Source organism: Suillus subalutaceus (genome assembly GCF_016647625.1).
Source record: "Suillus subalutaceus strain FC151 chromosome Unknown DFJ58scaffold_210, whole genome shotgun sequence".
NCBI classification, from domain to species: Eukaryota; Fungi; Basidiomycota; class Agaricomycetes; order Boletales; family Suillaceae; genus Suillus; species Suillus subalutaceus.
In genome coordinates this window covers 53,642-79,677 of record NW_024540459.1, presented here as the reverse complement: position 1 = coordinate 79,677, position 26,036 = coordinate 53,642, and the positions used below count along the sequence as shown (strand labels likewise).

General features: G+C 45.0%; 9 protein-coding genes across 9 annotated transcripts; 6 read left to right on the top strand and 3 right to left on the bottom strand.

Moving 5' to 3' along the window:
* Positions 1–172: 172 nt before the first annotated feature.
* DFJ58DRAFT_847272 (uncharacterized protein) lies at positions 173–1,436 on the bottom strand (the record flags this gene model as incomplete). The annotated part of the gene is made up of 3 exons (XM_041393429.1): positions 173–878; positions 929–1,020; positions 1,082–1,436. Coding segments are annotated over 3 exons (1,153 nt in total), but the record flags the coding sequence as incomplete, so codon positions are not given.
* A 303-nt stretch (positions 1,437–1,739) lies between these two features.
* DFJ58DRAFT_820106 (mitogen activated protein kinase-like protein) lies at positions 1,740–3,550 on the top strand (the record flags this gene model as incomplete). The annotated part of the gene is made up of 11 exons (XM_041391942.1): positions 1,740–1,804; positions 1,859–1,974; positions 2,036–2,133; positions 2,200–2,295; positions 2,350–2,441; positions 2,499–2,661; positions 2,785–2,786; positions 2,842–2,914; positions 2,986–3,077; positions 3,145–3,220; positions 3,284–3,550. Coding segments are annotated over 11 exons (930 nt in total), but the record flags the coding sequence as incomplete, so codon positions are not given.
* Positions 3,551–4,141: 591 nt separating this feature from the next.
* Positions 4,142–5,626, bottom strand: DFJ58DRAFT_820101 (uncharacterized protein). The gene is given in 7 exon segments (XM_041391941.1): positions 4,142–4,463; positions 4,508–4,620; positions 4,674–4,723; positions 4,743–4,836; positions 4,887–5,027; positions 5,091–5,197; positions 5,250–5,626. The coding sequence occupies 7 exon segments, from the start codon at positions 5,307–5,309 to the stop codon at positions 4,360–4,362; spliced, it is 669 nt and encodes a 222-aa protein (XP_041236663.1). The 5' UTR covers positions 5,310–5,626; the 3' UTR covers positions 4,142–4,359.
* Positions 5,627–6,564, top strand: DFJ58DRAFT_691260 (uncharacterized protein). Its single transcript, XM_041383385.1, has 3 exons — positions 5,627–5,736; positions 5,875–6,020; positions 6,157–6,564. Exons 1-3 carry the CDS (start codon positions 5,655–5,657, stop codon positions 6,265–6,267), a joined length of 339 nt encoding a protein of 112 aa, XP_041236662.1. The 5' UTR covers positions 5,627–5,654; the 3' UTR covers positions 6,268–6,564.
* Positions 6,561–9,540, bottom strand: DFJ58DRAFT_820086 (glycoside hydrolase family 51 protein; the record flags this gene model as incomplete). The annotated part of the gene is made up of 16 exons (XM_041391940.1): positions 6,561–6,983; positions 7,042–7,152; positions 7,206–7,248; positions 7,300–7,343; positions 7,398–7,483; positions 7,528–7,636; positions 7,691–7,815; positions 7,872–7,930; positions 7,988–8,183; positions 8,235–8,308; positions 8,373–8,470; positions 8,579–8,632; positions 8,683–8,906; positions 8,941–9,021; positions 9,076–9,237; positions 9,483–9,540. The coding sequence occupies 16 exons, from the start codon at positions 9,538–9,540 to the stop codon at positions 6,756–6,758; spliced, it is 1,752 nt and encodes a 583-aa protein (XP_041236661.1). The 3' UTR covers positions 6,561–6,755.
* Positions 9,541–10,759: 1,219 nt separating this feature from the next.
* On the top strand, positions 10,760–10,987 carry DFJ58DRAFT_638257 (uncharacterized protein; the record flags this gene model as incomplete). Its single annotated transcript, XM_041381310.1, has 1 exon — positions 10,760–10,987. A coding segment is annotated over one exon (228 nt), but the record flags the coding sequence as incomplete, so codon positions are not given.
* Positions 10,988–11,712: 725 nt separating this feature from the next.
* On the top strand, positions 11,713–11,964 carry DFJ58DRAFT_670169 (uncharacterized protein; the record flags this gene model as incomplete). Its single annotated transcript, XM_041382843.1, has 1 exon — positions 11,713–11,964. A coding segment is annotated over one exon (252 nt), but the record flags the coding sequence as incomplete, so codon positions are not given.
* A 2,469-nt stretch (positions 11,965–14,433) lies between these two features.
* DFJ58DRAFT_847268 (uncharacterized protein) lies at positions 14,434–15,045 on the top strand (the record flags this gene model as incomplete). The annotated part of the gene is made up of 1 exon (XM_041393428.1): positions 14,434–15,045. One exon carries the CDS (start codon positions 14,434–14,436, stop codon positions 15,043–15,045), a length of 612 nt encoding a protein of 203 aa, XP_041236658.1.
* Positions 15,046–17,980: 2,935 nt separating this feature from the next.
* DFJ58DRAFT_847267 (uncharacterized protein) lies at positions 17,981–18,847 on the top strand (the record flags this gene model as incomplete). Its single annotated transcript, XM_041393427.1, has 3 exons — positions 17,981–17,999; positions 18,225–18,400; positions 18,611–18,847. 3 exons carry the CDS (start codon positions 17,981–17,983, stop codon positions 18,845–18,847), a joined length of 432 nt encoding a protein of 143 aa, XP_041236657.1.
* Between the last annotated feature and the right edge of the window lie 7,189 nt (positions 18,848–26,036).

The window sequence follows — 26,036 nt, the reverse complement described above, 5'->3', positions numbered from 1 at the left end:
TGAGATGTGTCAGGAGAGCCGGGAAGCCCTCCGGTCGCTCTGCCCAAATAGACTTTACATCTCCGAGGAGCGAGGTAGCAGGCACGGAACGTGAATAATGGTGCGGGGGAAACCCTCTACTGCGAGTGTGCAGTGAGGAAGGAGGGTCAAGACCAAGACCATTGTTGTGTACCTGAGCAGGGCGGACAGAATTCGTACGCGACATTCTGCGAGAAACGTTCCTCGGGGGTCAAAAGGTCATTAAGGGAGCTTGGCAGGAACTCCTCTAGGTCTTCGTCTTCGACAGCAATCTCGTGATCGAGACCACGCATATTAAGACTTCCATCCCCACGATTGACAACTTGCGAGGGGACAGGACCAAGCTCTGTTTTCCACGTGCCGAGAGATGCGGCGAGCCCGGAACGATGTTTCGGGTCCAGTATCGAGGGTTTGGCATCATAGGACTGGAATACAGTCTGAGACTGAGCAGGCAGCGTGGATGAGACTGGAGCAGCAGCAGGCGATGTGCCGGGTGAAAATCCATTAGCGAGTCCAGTGCGGGGAAGGGAGCCACGTGGCGGGGATCCAATGGGGCCAAGATCCGCGGAATCTGTAGGACGATGTGATAGACCTGAACGTCGTGTGCTCGGCATGCTGAGAGGGAGTGTTGGTGGGGAGGGACTTTTGCGGTCTTCCTTAAACTCGCTAGCTTGAGCAGCTGCTGGTGACTCAGGCTCGAGCGGTGGCGTAGGTCGTCTCTGAAGAGGCGCTGCTGGCAACTTTTCTGTATCATCTGGGAGGGAAAATGAAGCAAAATCGGTATCTTGAGGGGTGGGGCGGGGGCGGATGGGGAAATTGTGGCCTTTAATGGCATGGAAATTGGAGGACGAGAGGAAGCGCTGAGAGACCTTGTAGGAGCCGTGGAACCGGAAAGAAGACCTCCACGAACATTTCCTGCAGCAGAGGCACCTCCTGAACCATTATGCGCATGAGGATCTTTCTTGACACCTCCCTGCTTTTGAACTATCTTTTGGGCCACCACTTCCCACAGCATTGGCAGCGAGCTGGGCCGACTTCTTATTTTTCCTGTCCATGGACATACTTTGGCCAGGAAGAACATGTGCTAAAGCACACTTGTGGCCAAACTTGCAGTTTCCCTTGACGAACCATGCGCAGACGTCCTTCTGCTGACCAGGCTCTTGGACGTTATGGGAGAATGGACAAGAAGAGCCTGCTGTGCAAGCGCCAACCTTGAAGAATTTGCAAGGTACATGGGGAGATCTTTGGCTAGAAAATAATGGATTAAGTCCAGGAGAGGAAGAGGAGAGGAAACTTGTAGTACACTTCGAAGAAGACTTTGACTTGTGAGATTTATCCTTGTCACGGTCGGAATCTGGATATCTCTCGGTCTCATGCTCTGAAAGTTTTTCAGAATCCAATTTTTCGTTTGAAGGCATGATCAAAGAAAATTGGAATAAAGAAGGGAGGAGGAGGAGGAGGAGAACGGGACGAGCAGAGAAAACCTGAGTTAGAAGGTGCCTTGGCAGGTGCTTGGAGATTGCTCGTTAAAGGAATTAAATTATTATCATATTGATTGATAAGCCATCAGCGATATTAACCGGATAACCCCCCTATCTTCTACACGATCTCAACCCCCCAATATTAACCTTGTTATTGTTCGGCATGTCAGTACTGTCCATCTATCTGTTCTTCTATCTTCCGTGAACTAAATTGCAGACCATGGATCTCTCTCTTGAGGATTTTGCGCCGATAAATCTTACCGGGTTCTTGAGCTCATCGGAGAGGGCGCATATGGTATCGTCTGGTATTGTCATATCCTGTCTGCATATTACAAGTCAACTGCTCACTTTCCTCTCAGTTCAGCAATACATCACCCTTCCCAACGCAAAGTAGCTATAAAACGCATAGCACCATTTGATCACTCCATGTTCTGCCTTCGAACATTACGCGAGATAAAACTTCTTCGCCATTTCCGTCACGAGAATATCATTTCTATCCTCGATATCCTACAACCTCCAAGCTTCGATCAATTCAGAAGTATATCTCGTTCAGGAACTCATGGAAACCGACCTACATCGCGTCATACGTACACAGCAATTGAGTGACGACCACTGTCAGTATTTCATTTATCAGGTACGCCGCAGAATACACATACACCAAGTATAAGCCTCGGTACCGAACGATTTTCCCTCTTTCCAGGCATTACGTGCCTTGAAAGCACTCCACTCCGCAGACGTTCTCCACCGAGACTTGAAACCTTCCAATTTGTTATTGAATGCCAATTGCGACCTCAAGGTACGTGCCGTTAACTTCATTTCACATATGCGTACAGCTTTAAGCACCCCCCAGGTATGCGACTTTGGTCTGGCTCGTTCCGCCCGACCGCCACCAAATGTTGCTAATGATAGTAGCACTTTCATGACCGAATATGTCGCGACTAGGTATGATTGACTATTAATTCTCCACAAAACTTGTCATGACCAACCCGGCATCTTAAGATGGTACCGTGCACCCGAGGTCATGCTTACTTTCAAAGAATATACTCGCGCGATTGACATGTGGAGCGTTGGTTGTGTCCTCGCCGAAATGCTCAGCGGGAAACCTCTATTTCCCGGACGTGATTGTATGATATTTCCCTTCATCCTTTGTCTAGTTACTCACGTTCCCTAATTCCCATCGCCACATCAAGGTAAGTATAATCCAAATCATGCACACATTTTATGAACCCCATATCGTCCCACAACCTTGTTAAATCAGATCACGACCAGCTATCAATTATATTAGACGTCCTCGGCACACCCTCCATCGATGATTCTATGCCATCTCCTCCCAACGATCAAGAGAATACATCCGTGCACTGCCGTTCCGCAAGAGCAAACCATTTTCCCAGCTCTTCCCAGCCGCCAACCCTCTTGTGAGTTGTCACCTCATTTCCCGCACATCTGACACCTGTGTCCACAACAACTAAGACATTCCTTCCCACAGGCAATAGATTTCTTAGAGAAATGCCTAACATTCAGCCCAAGACGACGAATAACTGTTGTCGGGCTCTACAACAAACCCTTACTTCGAAGTCTGTGTTTCCCTTCTCAATCATTTTCCCACTGACCACGCGCATAGCCTTACCACGACCCTGATGACGAGCCCATGGCCGACCCCCATCGACCCCTCCTTCTTCGACTTCGACAATGGCGAGGCTCTAGAAAAAGAGGATCTCAAGGTAAGCCGAGATCCACTGCAATGTGTCCATTCGTTGAGCGAAGCTTCAGTACTTATATACAAGGAAATCACAAATGCGAAAGCATCCCATCCATCACTCTTGTTGACCAAAGATGCCTAAATGTATTTGATATTGATACCCTCTAGTGTAGCATCGTATTCAACGGACCTGATATATGTGGCACAATATTAGCAAGAAATTCAAAGGCTTGACACGGGAGCTGCTATTCAGGACAGTTACGCATGGCAGCGAGTATGTAGAGTGGGCGAAATTGGACAGCCAATATTACCTTCACGTACCCGGCTCCATAATTATATGCGGTTCCTGCAGATACCTGATGCCATTCAACCATGGCACTCTGCGCTAAGTTCCTTCGTGTTGCTGGAATAAGATAACCCTCACGCAGTGATTCATACTTCGTCTGTGGCCGATTTGGTGCATTCTTATGGATTATTGAATGCATTCCCTGCATGCGCAAGTCCCGGGCTTTTATGCACATGTCAGCAGCAAGTCTAACATTGTTGGTAATCACGATCACTCCAGCTGACAGCGTCGCCTCATGAGCCTCTCGCGACCTACTTCAACCCCAATGTGTTCAAAGTGAAGCTGCCTGCGAACAGCGGAGGAGCAAGTCAGATCCAGCAGGTAACGCAATCATCATTTCCTACCCCCTGCTCGATTCATGGCAACCACCCGAACTCCCGTAACTCGATACGACTCTCAATACCACCCACATCAGACCAACATACCAGTGACAGACACGATCAGATCAGCTCAATCCTTACCTTGCAAAACACCACGTCTTTTCAGGAGATATTTCACTTGAGTCTTACCTACGCGCATAATATATTTTATTCAGCTTCCGAGTGGTGCACATGCATCGAAAGAACTTCTTGCGCGATTGTAGCTATGATATATAACTTAAACAATGCTTACAGACCGAGTTTTGTTCGTATCGCGTTAGCATATTTGCATTTCCCATCTACAGCATCCAACGCGGAACTTTCATGGAGGCTTCAGGAGATTGGTTAAGAACATGTTGCAATCCTAAGATTGCTCGATGATTTTTAGGACTGGCGTACAGACCAAAGGACGCTGTGGTAGGGTAATTTAAACTAAATGTTTTACCTTCAGTGACATCATTCTACGTCGCTTTCTGACGCAGAGCTTGACCCATCATCATCACTGGGCATGGCATGATTCGGATTCCGCACGAGAAGATCCTCAGTGCTCCTAGCTGCATCTTCTAGACATGAGATATTGAAAGACATAAACAGAAATGCGAACCTTTATCTCTGCGTGATTCCTCATAGCTCTCCTGGAGCTCTGCAATAATGGTCTCCTGCATCACGGCAATCTCTTCCGCCGATGCGCACGTTTGGTATCGTTTGAGGTATGGGCTACCGTCACATTTGAATTAGTACAGAGCGGTATGATCGTGAAAGAACTGCACCCATTAACTTTCCAGAACGAATCGCCCCACCCAAACGAACTGAGCAAGGTCTCCGCATGCTGATCGAACCCTGTAATGTAGAAAGTTTGCTGCAAGTGCCTCGACGCAGTTCAGCCGCCAAGGCTTGCCGTAATTGGTGGGGTTAGTAGCAAGCAAGTAGGGACTGCCAATGACCCATCATCGACCAGGGAGATGTGTAAGAGGAGAATGGACTTACGAAGCCGTTCGTGTGGGCTGGCAATTTTCGAGAATGGGACGTCGTCTATGCGGGCCCAAGAACATTCGACAACGGCGACACCGTCTCGTCCGACGATCTCCTTGTCTGCTGGGCTCACGACAAGGGTCCCCTTTGGACTGGTGGCAAATGAATGAGGTCAGAGTGAGTGTGAATGGACGTTTGGAACGAGACAGACGCACGATACGACCACGCCTCGAAATCTGGATCCCACCCTCAGTTCCGTTATAAGACCGAGGCGGGAAAGTTTCTTCCCAGAGCATCGGCGTGGATCACAATGGTCGAAGTCCTTGATCATTTGTATTATAAAACGGCACGGAGCGAATGACAAGTTAACGCACCCACATCGCCACGGGTACATCGATGTGCGGTTGCCCAGCTGTGCGCTCATGAGTGGCCATTCGACTACCTTGTTAAATCACTCGCATTCATCTTCTTCACCTGAAGAATGATTTGAGTTGTCATCTTCGATAATGCTTGAAGGCTTGGCAGAGTCCTCGGGGAAGCTAGACGATGGCTGGGATTGCTGGGAGGTTCTCGCACTTTTATGTCGTTGTGCGCGTCCACCACGTCTTGGTCTGTTCGCACGGGAGGACGGAGCATTCAGAGTATTCTTTTTGCCCATGATCGCACGTATTGACCTCTTAAAGCAGGCTTTCGAGGAAAATGTCGAGTTGGTTATGTAAGCAGATGATTGAAATTTCGGAAGTCGTCTCCGAGTTTAATAGGTTTGAAGCCATTCATCGATGTTCTTTACGGCCGTCTGTCTTTCGAAAGCTTCGCGGCGAGCTTTGACGCCCAAGCGGGGGAACAAGGACTTCTATAAAGGTGAGCCAAGCAACTTTGTCTCTTGAAATTGTGGAACACACGTTGCTGTCATTTTCTCATTTGCGTCGGGCTGTCTCTAATCATGGTTTCCGTCTAAACGACCGGTCTTCTCGTTTCGATGCTCACACTGTACGCAGGGAACTAGACAAGCCTTTCTCCCTGGTGGACACCGCACAGGTGCCCCAGGAAAACATGTCATCCGTGGCGCGTCGAAGTACCGTTTACTGGACGAGAAAGTGAGGGTGTTCGTCGCGCCAAGCATAGAGGAAATCAAGAAAAGCGAGGTGCGTTCTATAGGTATTATCGATTTACTACTTTTCTGACTACTTTTTGCTTCGTTATTTTCCTCATTTGCACTCGCGAACCCGTATAACCGCCCCTCGTCTGATGTCCCTATCTATCTGTTTTTTCTGGGATTAGCTGAAGCCATACGTTGGGAAGGATGTTAAACTCACAATGGTACAGAAGAGGGAGCTGTGGAATATCATGCCAAAGTCACCAGCGTCGTCGCAGTCCGCTCCATCTAGCTGAGCGAACAACTTTTTATTATAGTATTCGACTCTATTGTACTATATCATAGAACATAATGTCATGCATACCTCCTATTGTAGCAGGAGCGGGAAGGGAGTGGGTGCCAGGGTGTAGGTAGCGGTCTTCGTACCATACCAAATATTCCTGATTTATTGCACCCTCCAGACTCTGCCATGGCATGCCCGGATTGTCTTTCAGCGTAATCCTCAGATCTGGTTCATCAATATCAAGACAGTAGATCCAAGCCGACCTTCTCAAGCCCAATGCCCAGTGTCTAGAGCTGGGTCTGTAATAAACGGATCGTGTCTCGATTTTTGTCCACACACTTTTTGGCAAATAATAAAATTTGCTAGTATGTTCAGTAATTTGTGTGCGCCGACACTGATCTTTGAGTCGTAAAAGGTAAAAAAAACATTAATGGCCTGGTATGAGGCTATGATTGTCTCTTTGGTGTGACATGCATATGTTGCCAAGCGATACTCTATCCCCTACTTCGCCTCCACCCGCAGCACGTTGACACTGTATGCTGGGGCAGTGTATGAGAAAATCTTACCAGTTTTAATCTGTGAAATGACGGGCTTGACAGCGTTGGGAGTCTCGGGTGAGTTGTTTGATGTGGCAGAGCCTGAGAGTACTGTCGCAGTGCCAGTGTCGTGAACACCGTTGAAGGGAAGCTCGAATGACATTTCTTCATCTGTCATGTCTGTGTTGGCAATCTGAATAACGAAATATCAACATCGTCGCAACCGACAGAAGAATTAGAGCCTTAAGTACCTTGATGATAATCGTATTGGTGGGTGCATCACGCGTGACACTCCAGTGGAGTGCCCCATTTTGAGGCCAGGTGCTTGGTAAATATTCGGTTCCACGGTTGAGACTAAAGAGCTGCAGCAGATGTTTGAGGGATACAATTCTGCTCAGATATCAAATATCACTACCTGTTGTGTATAGAAGCTGGTTGATGGGTACACATTTGACGCACTGAGGAGACATGAATCTGATATGTATCTTCGATTGTCGCGAGCGACTCACTCAAAAGCAATAAGGTTTGGTGACCACTGATAGTTGGCAGTGTTCTACAGTGCGATTATTGGTGTTCACTCTAGTTGCAGTATGCAAAGTCAGCTCACCATTAACAAGGGAGCATACGACGCAGCGAAGACGATGTCACTGTTACGCTCGAGACCGGTCATGAATGCGGCCTCTCCTGAAGATCCTATCCTGGCGTCAGGTATGGTTCATCACCACGAGAGTACACACCTTGCATATTAGGGTATACAAGACGACCATTGTTGGGTTTGCCGAAGATATCGCTGGCGTTAGTTGACACAACAGCATATTCACCCTCAAAGTAGTAAGTGCCGTCGCGCTTTCAACCGTGTCACATTCAGGTTCCCGTGAGGCGAATGCAGAGCGTACGAACCTTGACAGAATCATAGTAGAACGCATTTTCTGCGAACCATCCAGGTGTCTGGTACACGTGGTTATCATACTGCTTTGGGACGGGATCGAGAATGGGATTGAAGGGGTACGAGGTCGCGATGAATTCTACCAAGAAATGTATCAGTCAGAGGCAAGCTCCTGGACAGCAGTGTAGCGCTCACTCAGCTGAGGGAATATAGCCGTCAAGTTGCCCGCGAAATCTCTCCAGCGGTATATATACCTTGTGGTGTATCATCGACATGCTCATTCATCCGTTAGTTTGAAGTAAAGGACTCACGATTCTGATGCAAAGTCTTCATTGCCAATTTCGACATACTGCAGATTGAATGGTTCTGGGTGACCAAGAGATGCACGCAGGGCAGCTGGTTTACTCGTGGCGGAGTCACCAACGACAAAGTTGATCTGGTCGATTGCCTGTTGGATGTATGGCGCGAGATCGTTCTCAGGGAGGCTGGCCCCATCGAGCGAGTACCCTGTGTGTGAAATAAGCATGCAACAATATGACATGCACGCCTGTTATATACCTGCCCATACAGCCATGATGGGCTCCATTTCCATATCTTCGCAAAGATACATGTACTCGAGAAGACCGAGACCGCTGAAAAAAGGGGAGGGCAATTTGTTATTGATGGCGGAGTAAAAGTCACGAGAATGGCGCGGACTCAGTGTTGACGTATCCCCAGTCACCCATGCGTCCTGGACGGTCAATAAGGTTTCCTACTGTCGCATTCCATTGCCAGCGTGTAGAAAAGCTTTGGCCCTGGTGTTGCGTCAACGATCGAGTCCACAAATAGGCTGATCAATATTTTGTGTTTACCTCCTACAAAGATAGTCAGCGTAGATGAATATGGCGCTATATGGAGCCTACCAAGTTGTTACCACCAGGCAAACGGAAGAACGAAGGCTTCATGTCATACAATGTCTATGTGCTGCTGTTAGAACATGTTGCTTCAACTACAGATGAAAACACGCCTGCGCAATGTCCATACGCAGGCCATTGGCTCTGCCCTTGAATGTTGGAGGGAAGAGAGAGAACATTGCGAAGTTGATCTTCCCTCCGATAGCACTGACACCATCGACCGTGACCGTGAAAATATTGATAGTTGACACAGGGCTTGAGGAAGGTGTGAGATGCACCACGACCTGCGTCCAGGTTGTGGTGGAGCCGGAGACAGGCACAGAAGCGCTTGCATAGACTGCGCCAATAGAAGACTGAAGCATGACAGTGACTTTGCCAGAAAAGTCGGATGCGCTTGGGAATTTGGTAGTAGAAAGAGGCGTTGTAAGTCCAAGAGGCATTGACGTTTATGCCTAGAGGGAAAACAGTGAACTCGATGCACAAGTCCCGGGGTTAGTTGGACTTACCCCAATAGCCTTCATTGCTGAATCCGACTTGAATAGAGGAGCCAGATGGGATGGTAAGCTCAAGGGAGTTGGGCAGAGCATCGGAGAGCGGGATGGGGTCAGCAATAACATTGATGGATGCACCATTGATTGCAGCCCAGCCGTAGAGAGCATCAATTGTGTCTAGATACGTTTCAGGGATTACAATTCGAAAGATACAGCTATGTGAATCCTACTTGGTGTCACCTGCTGGAAGGCGCGGTTCTGAAGCACTTGTAAAAGAACCTCAGGAATATGCCAGGAGCGTAAATTCGATGAAGCACTGACACTCTGCGTAAATACCACCGTCACCGCTCTGCGAAAGAGGGTAGACGTTATTTTAAAAGCACTCAAAGTTATCTTGACCATGATGATATGCTCTTACATACTATAATGAGTGAGGAACTGATGAATAGGCCACGATCGTGCATCAAAGGAAACGTACATTGATATCCTATAAGTCACCGATATGTTGCATGTCAGAAAGCAGTACGAGTTTTACCACTATCTACTTGCCTCGAACATCTGTCCAACTGAGTGGTATGTTAACGCAAAATAGGGTCGCAGGCAGATGTCTCAACTCACAAAGCAGAGGCGGAATGCTGTGGGCAGCTGTACCATTGACACTGACAGTCGTCACCGCGGCACCACAACTTGCGAAAATAGTACTTGCGAGGATACCACACTCAGAAGGCTGGACAGCATCTTGCAATCCAATTTGCTGGGATACACATAGCTGATCAGGTGCCTTTTATAATAAATGGTCATGACGTCGGGGCAGACCGGCGTCGGGTGCGGTGGAACGCGTGACCAATGCAGTGAGGTTGTAGGGAAGGAGTCCAAGGACACAAGATTCGCAAGCGCAGTTCGTGCAAAAACGTTCTCCCCGAACTTCACTTGAATAACTGATTTTAGGCTGTGAAATTCATTATGTCAAGGCTAACTGCCAGTGAGTACTAGTGGCGGGTGCCACAGGTAACTTCCTTGAAACTGAAGCTTCTGAAGCCGTGATATGCAGCAGTATTGGATGCGTTTCTTTGAAGCGAGGAGGATCAATTAGCCACTGGTTGTACTTCAGGTGAAACCGCTCACTTGGGCGGCTCGGCTAATGATTTGGCCTCTTCGAACTTGCGGTCTCCAAGCACCCAATATGTGCTCCTGTGACAGACCTGCATGAAAGCCACTTCCTGCGTGTCCAATGTACTGTAGCTACCGTGGTCCGTGACGGAGCACCTATGTTTTCCCACATTACCTAGTTAGTCAATCAGTAACGGTGCCAGCATCCCCAAGTGGATTTTCACTCCGCTTTTTATTCCCTCGCTATGTACATGTTGCGTGGACAACCGTGACTCCCACGTAACTGTTGTAATTGGGTGACTTCCCGTTCTAGTGTTGCCGTCGAAGTGAAGTGACTTCGAAGTAACTTCGCTTCGCTTCGAAAACGTGAGACTTCGGTTAACTTCGTTGTACCGAAGTTGGTCGAAGTGACACGTCGTTCACTTCGAGAGATGAATCGAAGTTTATCGCATAGATTAATCATAATCACTACAAGTCTAAAGTCCTATATGTGCCTCCTGTCTCTCTCATATTTCACTGGTAAAACATCACTGTACACCTAAGTACATTCAATTGCCCACCTTTCAATGGACTCAAAAGATGTTGACACAACATTCATCAGATCATCGAAGTTCCACACACAGCTCAAGAGCTACTTGCAAGCGAGCATACTCCAACCCTGTCAATGGCCCTTCCTGCATATGAACTCCTACAGACCAAATGGACCGAGCTGAAGGGGACCATTTGGGAACTTGCCCACTATATCAAAATTGGCCTTGACAAGCTTTTTAACTACATTTGTCAAGGCAGGAAAACATGGATCTACACACTAGCAATGAGCTGGTTTGAGATTCCTTTCACATTTAAAATTTTACTGAATTTCGGATAGTTATCAATCCAAGCTTGAAACTTGAATGGATGAAGGCTCACTGGGATGCAAACAATCATGGGAATGGACATTAGAAGTGGTATGTTCAAATTTTGCTATTTTCTCTTCAGTAGTGCTAATGCTTTGTCTACAGATGACATTGTATCACACAGCAATGTGCTTGGAACGGGAAAACAGTGCCTACACCATGCATGTCCACATTACAGCTTCCCTGCTCAACCAATCCTACATCTGCGGCTGCGCAATCATTGATGGCCGGATTTGGGCGCTTGACAAAGATCAACACTAGTGTTCAATGTTTGACAACCTCATTAACTTCTGCCACTTATTCAGACTTGGCTACACCACTTCCTCTAAGTCCTTCCTTGTCATTTGGCCAGTCAACTCCAATATGAACACTGGAAGAGCAAACATGATGAGATTTTTCAAAGGAAGACAGGAAAGATGCTGAGCGAGAAATGCAGCACTATGAAGAAGCAGCACCTCTTGATGCCATGGCTGAACGCACAGCTGATATTGTTCGTTTTTTGGGAGGTATGTGTACCGTTTAGTCTCTTTTTTTGTTTATTCATTAAATTAGCTATTTGCAGCAAAAAGACCTTATATACATGCTGCTTTTCCACATCACAATGGATATCCTTCCCACACAGGCTTTATCTGTTCCTTCTGAATGAGTCTTCTCATCCAGCAAAGAGACATGCACAGATCAGCATGCTAACCTCTCACCACCAGTGCTCAAAGCATTACAGATTCTCAAGTTCTCTTACAAGCAAGACTGGCTGGATTTCACATTGCATTTGGTTGCAGAAGAAACATATTACAATATTTTGGGGCCTGTGTCTAGGAATGCCATAGATGAGCTTGTGGCAGCAGGCAAGCTCAATGAACTTGCTCAGCTGCTTGCAAATGAAAATGAGGAAGCTTAGTCTTATATTATACTGTAAACTAGTAGCTGTTATGAATGGTGTGAGTTCGCAACTGGAACTTGGATAGGGGCTCTTGCTAAGCCTGCTGAGACCAGTAGGTGTTCGATAGCAAGAGTTCTTCAGCAATAGCCTCATCAACTAGATGAAGGTATTATCGACGATTACGACAGCGTGTCTGTAATCGTGTTTCTCAGCTAGCAAGGCTATTGAGTGACGAGCTCAACAGAGATCAAGATGAGAAAGCAAAGCTTGCTTAAGGCTTCTAGCAGATAGGCAGGTAGGACCAAGTAGATTCAAGTTAGAGAATACAAGCGATACCCTACTGGTATATATAGGTAGGAAGTGGTTGAGAGCAGGACTGCCGAATTAGTGGTAAGGGCAAAGGGGACGAGTCAGAACGAGTCATATGCGAGATAGCACCGGTTGGACGGTAAGGGCAAAGGGGAAAGTGAGTCAGAGATAAGTACCAGTTGGGCGGTAAGGGCATGGGGTTGTGAGTCAGAGAAATGGAACAATGGTAACAGTAAAACGTGCACAGCGATCTAGGAGAGCTGTGTGTTCGAAGTGAAATGATGTAGTAAGTACAAAGTAAGACAAAGGTGAAGAGAAAATGAATAGGGGCCTAACGTGACCCGATGTTCTTGTAACAGTAGCTACATTTGATTGATTATCACTGCTGCAAGTTTTCCCACCTATTGCTGACTTCGTGAAGTGGAACAAAGTGCACTTCGACTAACTTTGTTCACATCGAAATCTAATGAAGTGTGTCCAATTTCCACTTCAGTTTGCTTCATGGCAACACTACTTCCCATAGTTAAAAATAATGCAGAATAGAACATACTGTAGAGATACCGTAATATGACACTAACTTCATCACACATCACAAGCCACCATGAATTGAAGCTATTCAATGTGACCATCACACTGATTTTTCATAAGGTAGCAGCCATGCAGATTCTACATACCTCACATGACAAACATGATCAAAAAGTGACTGAAGACAAAAATTGTAATATCAATTGATTGGGAGCCTTACACATCAAACAGCTACTCAGTTACATTGGTAGTAATACTGTGGACATTTTCTGTTAATCAGAATTAACAGAATGGAGTAGAACATGTGTTATTCAAAATATCAGAAACTGTTGTTAGTGGAGTGTAAGGTCAATGTATGTGCATGATACTCTGACATGCTGTGCCATGTTGCCAACACTATCCTCGCACCATGGGCAACAAAACATGGGGGCAGAAGCACTCGAGAGACAACCTGGTATTAGCACAAGCATCTAAGAAAAGGCAAAAGACTTCAGTTCTGTGTTTTGTGTCAGAGAATGATGAAAATGTGAGTGACACACCTTGTAAATAGTCTAGACAATCTCAATATACTTGTATGATCAGGCCTCTGACTCTGCTGCCACAATGTTGACCAGTATTGATCTCAATAATGTCATGATACCATACCCCAGTGTGAAAGAGAAATGGCGACTAGGCAGTTAGTAACTAGTGCTACTTATCCAAATAGGCGTGAGTGTAATATTCGACCCAAGAGGACTACTATTGAAGCACCCTACTAATAAGCAAGGGGAGCGATAGCACAAAGGGCTTAAAACCTATAGCAACCTAAGACCAAAGTGAACTAATGAGTAGCACTATAGCAATCAGCGACTAAGAGAGTTCCAACAGAGAAATGTGTGTATAAGTGAGATGTGCTATGCAAGGTGTTTTATGCGATAGCGCTATGCAAACATGCGACTAGTGACAGTGGGAAGAAATCAAAAGAGGGAAAGCAAAGGTAAGGTAAGACAGTGCAAGTGAAATGCCTGGTAGCGACTAGATGTAGCGTGGACTACCAATAGCGATTCCAACATTGCAAAAGTCAAACTATGAGGATCCTTAGCGACACGCACTTAAAGCCAGTCAAGTGACCCGCAATCAGAGAGAATGGCAAGAGCAGAATCGATTGCACAAAAACTGAGATATAGTGACTAAGGAGACTCTGACACACCAGCAGAGGTTTGGGGAAGAAAAGTAAAGTACTGTAAGTGCGATGAGCCATTTTTATCATACTGCATAAAAGTTCGGCAATGTGTAGGCGAGAATAGTAGCAACACAGGCAAAAGCACAATGTTCCTACAGGTAATAAAACATGCAGCACAGCGGGACACAAGGATACATGTAATAAGACCTGCGACTGATCAGTAGCAACATTTAAGGACTAATAATGCACCAGCGGAGGTAGGTAGACATAGGCAGGACATGGGAGGACAGAGTACCTAGGCGTTGGACTGGATAGCATGCTATGGGAGAAAAATGGTCCTGAAGTGGATAGCTTGGGAACAATAGTGCTGGTGACTGGCACTTTACTCTTTTCCTCTAGGCAAGGCAAAATATGCCTATGACATCATACATGCTTAGCGCTGGTATGATTGTCACACTGGGCCCTCCATTCAACATCTTCCATTCGAAAATATGACCTCAGTGCACTCCAAACAGACATTCCAATGTGAGGAAGTAGAAGATGAGGATGACCTGATTGCCATTTGCAGAGTGCATTGGCAAGAAAATGACTATCCTCAGCCTGGCATACTTGAGGAAATTACAGACTTACAAGAAGCCACTGTCTCTCATGACTGTTGTGGTGCCCACGAGATAGTTGATGATTTCATCAATGATGACGAAATGGATGCTGAATATAACGAGAATAATGAAGGAAGTGAAGGACTCAAGAAGCACCATTACCATTTTGAGTTGAGAAAGCTACCCACCATTGAGGAAGCTCACAAAGCTCTTGACAGCTTGCAACAACTGCCCAAGCCACCACGGAAAGATCAAACTGGGTATAAAGACCCCAAACTGCCCCCTGTGCTGAAAGAGAAGCTGTTACATGAAAAACTTCCTATGTGGATGTTAGCAAGGATGGGAGGACTCACCCAGAAAATCCTGTTGGGGGACAGTGGCAACATGCTGCTGATAGAGCTGCATGAGATGCATGAGGAGGAAAGAGTACCAAGGGAGATTATATGTCTCGCTGTCTTTGGCACTGGTCAAAGGTGTATATTAGCAATTGAAAAGCATTACTGATGTCATGCATGGTATACAACTCATACCATGACATATACACAAGAGGTGTGATAAGGACGGTATAATAGACCCTACTGTATCCTATCACCAAGTTACCCCATCATCTTCCCCTTATTTATTAGCTAGCATTTCACTTTCAAAAGTTCACTTCCATTTTTCCATGTATTTCTGTTTTGTTTTATGACATTCCATCTCTTTCTATTTTTCTTAGGCATATTCAGCCAACAGACTTTCTCTCAAGCCACCAAACATGTTTGTAAGCATGTCATGTGACTGGGAAATATCATGATTTGTCATGCTTTGTAAGATTTCTAACTGTATTTATAATCCACTTAGTAAGAAGGCTGATTCAGCACACCCAATGGCATTGTTTGTAAGCACATCCTTACAAATCCATGTGATGACTCATGCCATGATTCGTCATGCTTTGTAAACTACACTGTATTTATAATGTAAATTAGTAACCAGGCTGTCATATCCCGTATTCCGGACCTTCGTCCGATGATGTTCCCATGCCTTCTGGACGCCTTCTGGATGCACATCCGGACCTCCATACTCTTATCCATGACTCCATACCCTTATCCATGACTCCAGTACTCCAGTCCACTATCGGTTTGGATCCGTACACCTTCGTACATCCATATATCCATACCTTCGGACCTCCGCAGCTAAGCCTGCTTCATCCACCCTTGGTCCTATTGGATCTGAGCTCATTCCATCTCAGACTCTACCTTCCCTAGATTACCGGTTTATATCCATGATCCTTATCCTAGTTCCGTCTTCACCTATATCTCTGGATCCGCTCATCTGATATATCCAGATGCCTCATCCGATATCTCTAGACCTCCGGATCCGACCTATACTCATATTTGAAGCCCAAACCTTAAATCAGCATCTATCTCCTTATGGTAATCCCCTTGTTTCCGGACTTCGGTTATCTGTGTTTCTGTCTTGCTTATTGATCCTTGTACTCTGTTCATCTCCGAGTTCATTTACTTATGTTCCGTTCATACTTACCAATATGTTTCCACATGCTCATACATAGCATTTGTGTTCAGCTTACTGATCCTCTCAGATCCCTTCCAGTATATAAACCTCTGTACAACTCCTATAAAGTTTCCTTAGTTCAAATATCAACATAGACTTGCTCTCCCGCATCTTAGACTTCACTCATTCTGATCTTGGACTTCAGTCCATCTTAGTATTGCCTTTCCTTAGGCCTAGGGAAGGATTCCCTAGGCCGACTTTCCGGTCCTCCGGATTTATCCTTCTGTCTACATCCATGCTTAGGGATTGACTCCCTAAGCCGGAGTTTTGCCTTTCCGGCACTTCCTGTCTTTCCAAGACTTCTGTCTAAACCCTGTCTATCCGACTCTACCATAGTGTAGTCTACCTCTGTTTGTTTCTACTCTAGACCTTGTCCATAGTAGCCTTTCTCCTCCTGTCCTAATCCTGTCCGCTCCTCTGGTCCTCTGGTCCTCCTAAACCTTCGGACCTTTGGACATCGTAACCTTTGGACAACGTACCTTTGGACAACGTAACCTCTGGACATCTTAACGTCTTAACCTTCGGACCTCTGGACATCCTGTCTTTCAGACCACTCCTCCTATCCTATCCTGCTTTGGACTCTGTCCCTTGCAGCCTATCCTCTATGTGTTTTTATCTAGGGAACTTATCTTGGGAAGTCTTACCTTCGGATCTAATACAGTGGATGAAACTCCTCCGGAGTTTCCTATACTCCTCCGGAAGTTTCTCGCACACATCCGGAAGTCCTCTAGCACTCTACTAGAGTAGCCAGCCTCCAGAAGTCCTTCGGACTTCGTCGTATTCCATCTGGACTTCATTCTGAAATTAAGGGCACGTACTCGGGTAAGGGGCACAGCGCACGAGCTGAGGCCAAGCCCTTCAGATCCGTCTACCCTTGAGCTATGGTCTTAACACAGGCTGACTCAACACACCAAATGACATTGTTTGTAAGCACATTCTTACCAATCCACGTGATGATTCATGCTTTGTAATCAGGGCCTCCAAAAGGTATATAAGGAGCCCAATTTTGCTATGTAATAAATGGAGCACTTCCCACCTTCACTCATCTCAAACAGTGTGAGATTAAGTAAGAACCTAAGTACAGGCAAATCAATAGCCTCAAAGTAAGACTAAGAAACATTTATTCAAGTTATATACTACCTTACAGGGGTTGATTATATAATCTATCAGCTAATCTAACTAATTTTAACCCATACTATTTTCCTCTCTCTTTTACAGGAAGGGAGACATGATTCACGCTACACAATTCACAAGCACACTAACTCTCAGACACAATTCATACCATAGACTCAGTATACAGAATCCAATTGTTTTAAACTAACCAAGGAACAAGGAAAGAAGGTATATTGAAATAAATTCTCCCAGGAACTCACACATTATCTACCATGAAAACTAGAAAAGTTGTAGACTGTGTACTTGAGGACTGACAATAAGTCTTATCCTGTATAGTTGTGTTGTCACTATACAAGTGACATACATAAGACCCTAGAGTAAGAGGACACTGATCTGTGACAAACCTCGTAAACTCTTGTGGATCAATGATGAGGGTTTGGCATCAGCTGTGAAGGATCATCTTCAAAGCTGTGGCAAATATGTTTGTGCCTGGGACATTGTTGATTATTCTAATGTTGCAGAGAATCAAGCTTTACATGGCTTCAAGAAAGGAATCTCACTCACAACAGCTCAGTGGTGGATGAAAAAACCCAATGTGGTGAACAAGTTTTGGCTGGGCTGTAGGGAAAAGCACCAAACCAAGATATATGAGTCTCCTGCTCTGCCTAGCTGCTACTCCTGCTAGCAAGAATGTTCGACCCTAAAGGATCTCTGACTAGGCTTAGGCTCAAGGAAAGAGAGTGGAGAAGGTACTTCGAGTCAAGGTAAGAAAACTATGTTCCAGGAGCTATCTGGTGAGCTGAGAAGCTACAACTAGGAAAGCTACAACTAGGGGATGCTACCGAATAACCCAAGTGAATGGGGGGCAACCAAAGAACTGGAAACAAGGAAACTAGGTAATGACTGTAGAGTCCTAGGTAAAGAGTGAATTGATTATGTAAGCAGCAAAAGTGCGAATCTAATCTAAGGAAAGTATCAATAAGACCTGCATAGTGAAAACTGCCTTTGCAAGGCTACAGAAAGTTTGAACACCACATCGGGTACCACTGGACAAAGGACCCAAAAGGGCAATATGTTGATGGCCATGAACGTCAAGATGTTGTTCATTACAACCAAAATATTTTCCTCCCAGCGTGGATTCATTATCAGCCATGAATGCTGGAAGTGGAAGGAGGATGATGTTACTGTTGAGGAGGTTAGTACAGTAACAGCAGCTTTTGGTTGCCAAGTGGTGGTATGATGAGTTGACATTCTATGCAAATGACAGAAGGAAGCAGCGCTGGGTTCATGATTCCAAGAGTGCACTTTCACAGCCAAAAGGGGAGGGTGCTTCCTTGATGTGGTGGACTTTGTTTCTGCAGATTATGGATTTCTGTGTTCAAAAGATGGAAGTAAGAGTGTGCAGGTACTATTCAGGGCAGGGAAGGCTCATGATGGCTACTTTACCAACCAGGATATAACTGCCCATGCTGCAAAGACAATGAATATCCTGGAGAAAGACTATCCTGATGAGGATCATGTTCTCATTTTTGACAATGCAAGCACACACCTGAAGAGGGCAGATGATGCCTTGTCTGCTTGTATAATGCCCAAAGGGCCATCACCTACATGGGGGGTCTCCGTCTCAATAAACTGGTCCTGATAGGAAGCCCCTCAAGGGGAAAATTTACAGGGAGATGGCTGACTCCCGAATAGAAATCCACTGTCCCTTTATTTCTCCAAGGGTCCAAATAATAAAGCTGGGTGGTTCAAGGGTATGTCACAGATTCTTGTGGAGCACAGGTATACAGACACACCTAATCTTAAAGCTCAATGCAAGGACTTCAAATGTCTAGGAGATGGGAAGGATGACTGTTGCTGCCATCAGCTAATGTACAGCCAGCCTGATTTTGCCAATGTGGAGTCAGTACTTGAAGCCTTGTGCTGTGCATGAGGCTTCAATGTTATTTTCTTACTGAAATTCCATTGCAATGTGGTGTTCAAACTCAGGCTAGCCTTGCAGAACCCCTTTTTGCTATAGAGGTCAGACCTCCTTGAGGCCACAACACATCCTCCCATCACTTCCCTGCAGAGCCTTGACTCATCTGACTCTCTCATTTGTCACAGCGCACTATGTCCAACTCAGCCGATCTGAACCTGTTGCCTCAGCCGCTCGCAGCTAACCAGGATCGCAATACATTATCCTTTACCTGCCATCTTGGTTGTCTCACACTTCATCCAAGTGTCCTGTCCTGTCAGTACCAAGTCCTCCCATGTCCTGCCCATGTCCACCTATCTCCATTGGTGCATTTTAAGCTTATCTTATCATTACTGAATGAGTGGCAGGAACTGGGGAAACGAGTACGCCTATATCAAACAAGGCATTATTACATGTATTCCTATGGCCACAGCAACCACAAGCCTTATTACATACTAACCCGAATACCTCGCACCTCGCTACTACTCTTGCCTATGCGATCCCGGTGTGACAATCATATTGGCGCTAGGCATGTATACCTGCATAAGCCTTCAATAGGTGGACCAAAGTTATCCCTCATATTATTCACTACTCCCCTATCAGCAGTCTTCACTTGTCTCAGCCATAACTCTTGTCTGACACTATTCCACACTTTCCACACTATGCGCGCACATTCCCGCAGCGCTATTCATGCTCCTGCGACTTATCCAATGCTATTCCTGCGCTTATAGTGCTATCAGAACTACCAGCAATGTGTCTATGGGAGCATTAGTGCATGTCCGCTCTATCTAGTGCTTGTTCCCGCGCTTAGCACGCTGTTCTCACACTCTAGGATCCACCCGAAACATTGGAATCTATCCAGTGTCCATCCTACCTCATTGGTATGTAATTTGCCTTGCCTCAAGTTTATAAAAAGTGCTACAGTCTTATTACATGTATATCCTATCCCTTCCGAGTCCGAGATGGTATAGTTTACTAGTATAAGAAACCTATGGTGATTATTTTGACATTACTTCCCTTTGACTGTATTTCCTTCCCCTTAGGTTTTACTTAGAAGTAGTCACCCTTTAGTTGCGCTCTATGGCCCCTATTTGACTTTCCTTACCCTTGCAATCAATACCTTTGATCTCACTCACTATCCATTACCCTCCTTTGACTCAGTGTCCGCTTTCTTGACTTCCGCTCTTTCCTGCGCATTAGCGCTCTATCTTGCGACGCACTATTCCCGCACTTTAGCGCTCTTTCGGTGTGGGTATCACAACCTGGCAGGCACATATAAGAAAAGTGCTCAGCCAGTATAAGTGAGTCTTGGCTCTGCCTAGCTGCTATACTCGCAGAATGCAAGAACGTTCGACCCTAAAGGGGAAGCAAAGAAAGCAAGGATCCACAGAATGATGCTAATCAACCCTGGTGAATGGCGGTGAAAGCGTGAGACGCGGTGAAGGCGCGTGCGGGAAAGTGAAGTGTGAAAGTGCGCGAAGCGTGGGAAGGTAGTGCAAGCGGTGCACAAGTGTAGAAGACGGATACTGAGACTGATAAGAGGAAAAGTGCAGATCTAGATGGATACTGATAGTGCCACTAGCTATAGACTGATGCTAGGGCCTCAAGATGATGATGGATATATGCATTGCATGGAACTAACTGCCAAGTACATGGTGTTAGAAGATACTGAGTGGTAGGAAGCTGGGTGTAAAACGAACATGAGAGTATGTAAGTTCTACCTAAGCGCTCTCCCAGGGCTTGGAGCCAAATAGGGAGCACTCTAAGTATGTAAGTGAGGTAAAGTAAGGGTCCATAATGAAATAGGAAGTGTAATATGCCAAATATAGTCAGATAATGAAAAGGAACATACCAAGGGACTGGTTGGACGATGAATGGATGCTCCTGGATGCTGTGCGATGCAGTGCGCTTAAGCGCAAGACAGCACGCAAGGCGAGCATGCGGGAATACTGTGCATTGTGCGGGAAAGTGTCGCGCCTATGGCGCGTTTCGCGGGAAGTGGTGCGCTCCATGGTGGAAGTCATAGTGGATGATGGTGCTAGTTGTGCCATGAAGGCCAGTTGTCAGAATTTGTAAAATGAGCCCATATGCGTCTGCAGAAACGTGAGTCTCTACATCAGGTCTTTCTATCTTAAGTTGTCCTTAGTAGCTTTTCCCTCGGGTCGAACATTCTTGCTTTATTGTTTGCAAGTATAGCAGCATAGGCAGAGCTTAGACATATACTGGCTAAGTGCCTTTACAAGTGCCTAGTCAGGTTGTGTTTTTCACCTGTTGTGTTTTTCACACTGGACATTCACATAGATAGATAAATAGGACTCAAGTCTCATACTATCACTTACTTCCCTTCTCCAGACATACCTGCTAGCATTGTAGGAGTCACCTTAGTGAGTCTTTGATTGTGCAATTGATCCTTTGCTTTCATCTTGGACATGCCTTAACTGCTCTAAGTGTTATGAACTAGGTGGGTTCTGACGTATGGCTACTCGATAAGAGTAATCGGCCAAGGTTGGTTCAAGGCTTCAGCATATGCCGAAGTTCAATGGTTCACTAAGACAAGACAAGGAGAGTGTCCTCGACTTGAATCACGTTTTAATACAACTTAAGATTGGAGGTCTTAAGCGAAAGAGATTCCAGGTAAAACCTAGTAAGATTAAAGTAAAGAACTACATAGTACAGGACGAGTTTATATAGTAAACGGTAACGACTTTAGGGCCGGTACGATGAGATCATAGAGACGAGTCAGAGATAAGACGAGTCAGAGATAAGGCGAGTCAGAGATAAGACGAGTCAGAGATAAGGCGAGTCAGAGATAAGACGAGTCAGAGATAACAAGAATAGATCATCTAGCGACAGCAAGATGCGATCGTGATGTAATACAATGATGTGAGAGAAAGAAAATGAATAGGGGCGTACTTGACTGTAACACTAAGTGTGCATTATCTAAGCTTTCTATACCTAGGCCTTGTAAGACTTGGACTGCTACTGATAGTCTTGACTTGGCAACCTATACCTAGTTTTAGTTATACCTAGTTATACCTAGACTCTCCTTATGTTAAGACCGTACTCAAGAGGTATCAGATCCGAAGAGCTTCGGCCTCAGCTTGTGCGCTGTGCCCCTTTCCCGAGTATTGCCCCTTATTTCAGAGTACTTGAAGTATTGCATCTAATGAGATGGATAAGTATCGTAACGGATCTGTTAAGACTTCCAGATATCAGATGTATAGAGTAACGGCTAATCTGGATCGGATCCAAACTAGAAACTAATGGATGAGGACTGTCCGAAGACAGAGGCAGATATACAGACTATAGGAATCAATCCTAAGTCTTGGATTAGACAGGAGTAGAAGACTTGAGTCTGGACAGATAACGGAGGATGAACGGAGGGACTTAGAGTCCAGATGGAATGAGTGCAATCTAAGATGATATTCGAACTGATCTACTACAGCGCATGTACAAGGGTTTATATACTATGGATAACTAATGGAATGATCAATAAGCAAAGGTGCAAGGCTATGTACAAAGTATAAGCAGAGCGGATTGGTAAGTCAGACAGATCACAAATCATGAATTGGAAATGAAGTAAGTACAGCAGATCAGTAAGCATAGCAGAAGTAAGGATAGCTGGAATGCCGGAGTCTAGGAATACCAAAAGGAGATGAACAATAGTTAGAGTTATATGAACAGGAAATGAAATGAGGATCAGATTGGATCTGTGGACCGGATGATGGATATATCCAATGGATCTGGATCGGATCTGCAATCCGGATCTTCGGATCTGTAACCGGATATATGGTATATGACACCTTACCTCGGCCTAGCTTTATCTGCCATTCCCCTTGGCATTGGATCTTTCTACTTGTATCAGGTATCTCGCATCAGGTGTACCATCGGTACCCTCTTGCATCGGACACTTCTGGACTTGGACTCAGACCTTTGGTTGGTTAGAACATCTTGGTCTCAGATTACAGCTTCTTCCCTTCTCTTCCCTCACACTATTAGAAGGAAGTGCTTCAATAGCAGTCCCCTTGGGTTGACATACTGCACTCGCACCCATTAGGATTTAGTAGGTTTGTTGGTATAGCTAGCTGACTACTATTTCTTTCACCACAGCGAGCTCAATTTCATTGAGCAGTGTGGGGTTTTGCAAAGTGGATATACCACATGAAGGATAGTTCATTGTCAGCTGCTGCGCTTGAGAAGAATGTCATTGACTCACTCAATGCAGTACCAATGTTGACAATATGGCAGTATGACTCATATCAATGACTTATCAATCAGACTTCTGATGAGAATTGTAGATTTTCCATCAGATTTCCATCAGATCAGCCAGATTTATTGATGCTTACCAAAAAGGCCTCATGAAACACAAGCAGCATGGGCGGTAAAGAAATATCATGGACATTGTGTGCTTCCTGCCTCAATCATGAAGGAATTTGATGAGCACTAAAGCACTGACAGCTGCCCACCCCTTGGCAAGCATCAGTCTGACTGCTTTTACAATGAGCAAATATATTATTTTGCTTACTACTCATATACTACTTATACATTTGACTAACTAACACTGGCAGCACATATTTTATCTCTGAGCTTGATACATACAGTGGCTCAAAAAAGTGTCCCAATGTTTGTGGGTTTTCATGCAATTGCTTCATTGTGAGTCAGGGTGTGGGAATCTGACCAAGCTATAGGGAGGTGTCAGAATGCTCTGCCTCTTGGCTTTATCTCTGTCCCCTGTAGCATGAGAATCCGATGTTATTGTGTGAAGATATGGACATTTTAATTTGATGACTCATTGGGACACTTTTTGACTTTGAATTTGACCAATATAATCTCTATAATTCTAGTACTTAGTGTTGCCTTCTCTTGCTCTAATCACTTCTACCACTCTTATAAATCACTATCTATCAATTCCTAGCATTATCCATCAGTAATATTCCCTCACTGTGCTGTAACTCTCTCCCATAGCTGAAATAGCCCCTATTGAGGATCCTGATACACCTCCTGAGTAATTTCCAGAGCTGTTCAATAGGGTTGAGGTCTGAAGACTGTACTAGTCATGATAGAACAACAATATCATGGTTTTCAAACCATTTGGTAGCCAACTTGAAGCATACTTGTATTGTGATGTAAATACAGTTGTTGCAATCAGCCGATATAGTTTGTGTACTTCCTAGCGGAGTTACAAGAGCATCTGAGTGGCAGAGTAGATAGTTAGTATAATAGATTATCAGAATCAGCTGAATATATTCTGTGCACCATGTACTCCTATTATTGTCGCTGTTTCCACTAAGCCCGGAACCTGAATCATAAGAACTTGAGATCATTATCTTGTCATAAGATGGTGTCTTCTTTGTCAATGTTTGATTACTGCATGCTTTTAAGCAGACAATCTGCCAAAATTGAGATGCACTGCTCTGCATCTATCCTCCCCTCCATCTCACAGAGAATTTTCTCCCCTAGTTCACCTCATACAACCCCATACCATCAAGTTTTCTCCTTCAAACTTAAGTGTTTTCTTGATTTCTCTTTGTCCTAGTAGTTCTTCTGCCTTTTTCCATACATATTCCTGGCTATCTGACCCCATTCTATTGATTTTTGTCTCATCTGACCAGATAGCCTTATTCCATTCCTCAAAGTCCAATACTGGTGCTTTAGAGCAAAGGCTAGTCTCCTCCCTCTATAGGCTGAAGATAGGATAAGCTTTTCTTCTTAGTTATAACTTCAAGGTTGGCTGCCTTGAGAGCATTCCTGACTATTTGAGTGGAGACAGTGGTGTGGATAATAGAATAAATGAATTTGATGGCTTGAGTAGTATTAGCAGCCTGCCCAGTCAAAATATAATACCCAAAAGATCTTTTGCTATATGGTATGAGCTTAAAAAGGTGATTTAATTTGATATTTTTCTTATCTGGAATGGTCTTTTTGATGAATCTAGCAATAGTATCCCTGCTCAGGCCAGTTCTAGTAGAAATCTGCCTGTTAGACAGATAAGAGGAGCTGAAGATGAGAATAAGGGCTATTTCAGCTATGGGAGAGTTACAGCACAGTGAGGGAATATTACTAATGGATAATGCTAGGAATTGATAGATAGTGTGTTTATAAGAGTGGTAGAAGTGATTAGAGCAAGAGAAGGCAACACTAAGTACTAGAATTATAGAGATTATATTGGTCAAATTCAAAGTCAAAAAGTGTCCCAATGAGTCATCAAATTAAAATGTCCATATCTTCATACAATAACATCGGATTCTCATGCTACAGGGGACAGCGATAAAGCCAAGAGGCAGAGCATTCTGACACCTCCCTATAGCTTGGTCAGATTCCCACACCCTGACTCACAATGAAGCAATTGCATGAAAACCCACAAACATTGGGACACTTTTTTGAGCCACTATACATATTGTCTCATTTGCTCCAAAGCATATTTTCAACAACAGCATTAGTCTCAGGGTTCTCTATCATTTTGCCAAAATTGACCCAGTCGTTGTGCAGCCCGTGGTGTGAGTGGTACCAACTTTACAATTAACTCATTCCATTAATTGCCAGACTACTAGATATTGGGTCAATCGTCACAGGAGTGTTGAAGCTCTCAGGTCCTTTTTGGCATGCAAGGAATCTCTTCTGGAGCAAGAGTAACAGTGGCTCTTCAACATACAGGCCAACTATGTTCTTGGTGATGCCGTGAATGTCACAAGGTTGCCTTCCATCCTCATCTCAAATTTTACATTCAACTCTGGATACAGCTTTCTTTCAACAAAATTCATTAGACCAAGTCAATGCACCTCTAGGAGATGAACTTTCAATTGATAACCACACTTCGGACTGTCTGATCTCAGGCAAAGAGCTTAAACCATTGGTTCAACAAACATATTATGGT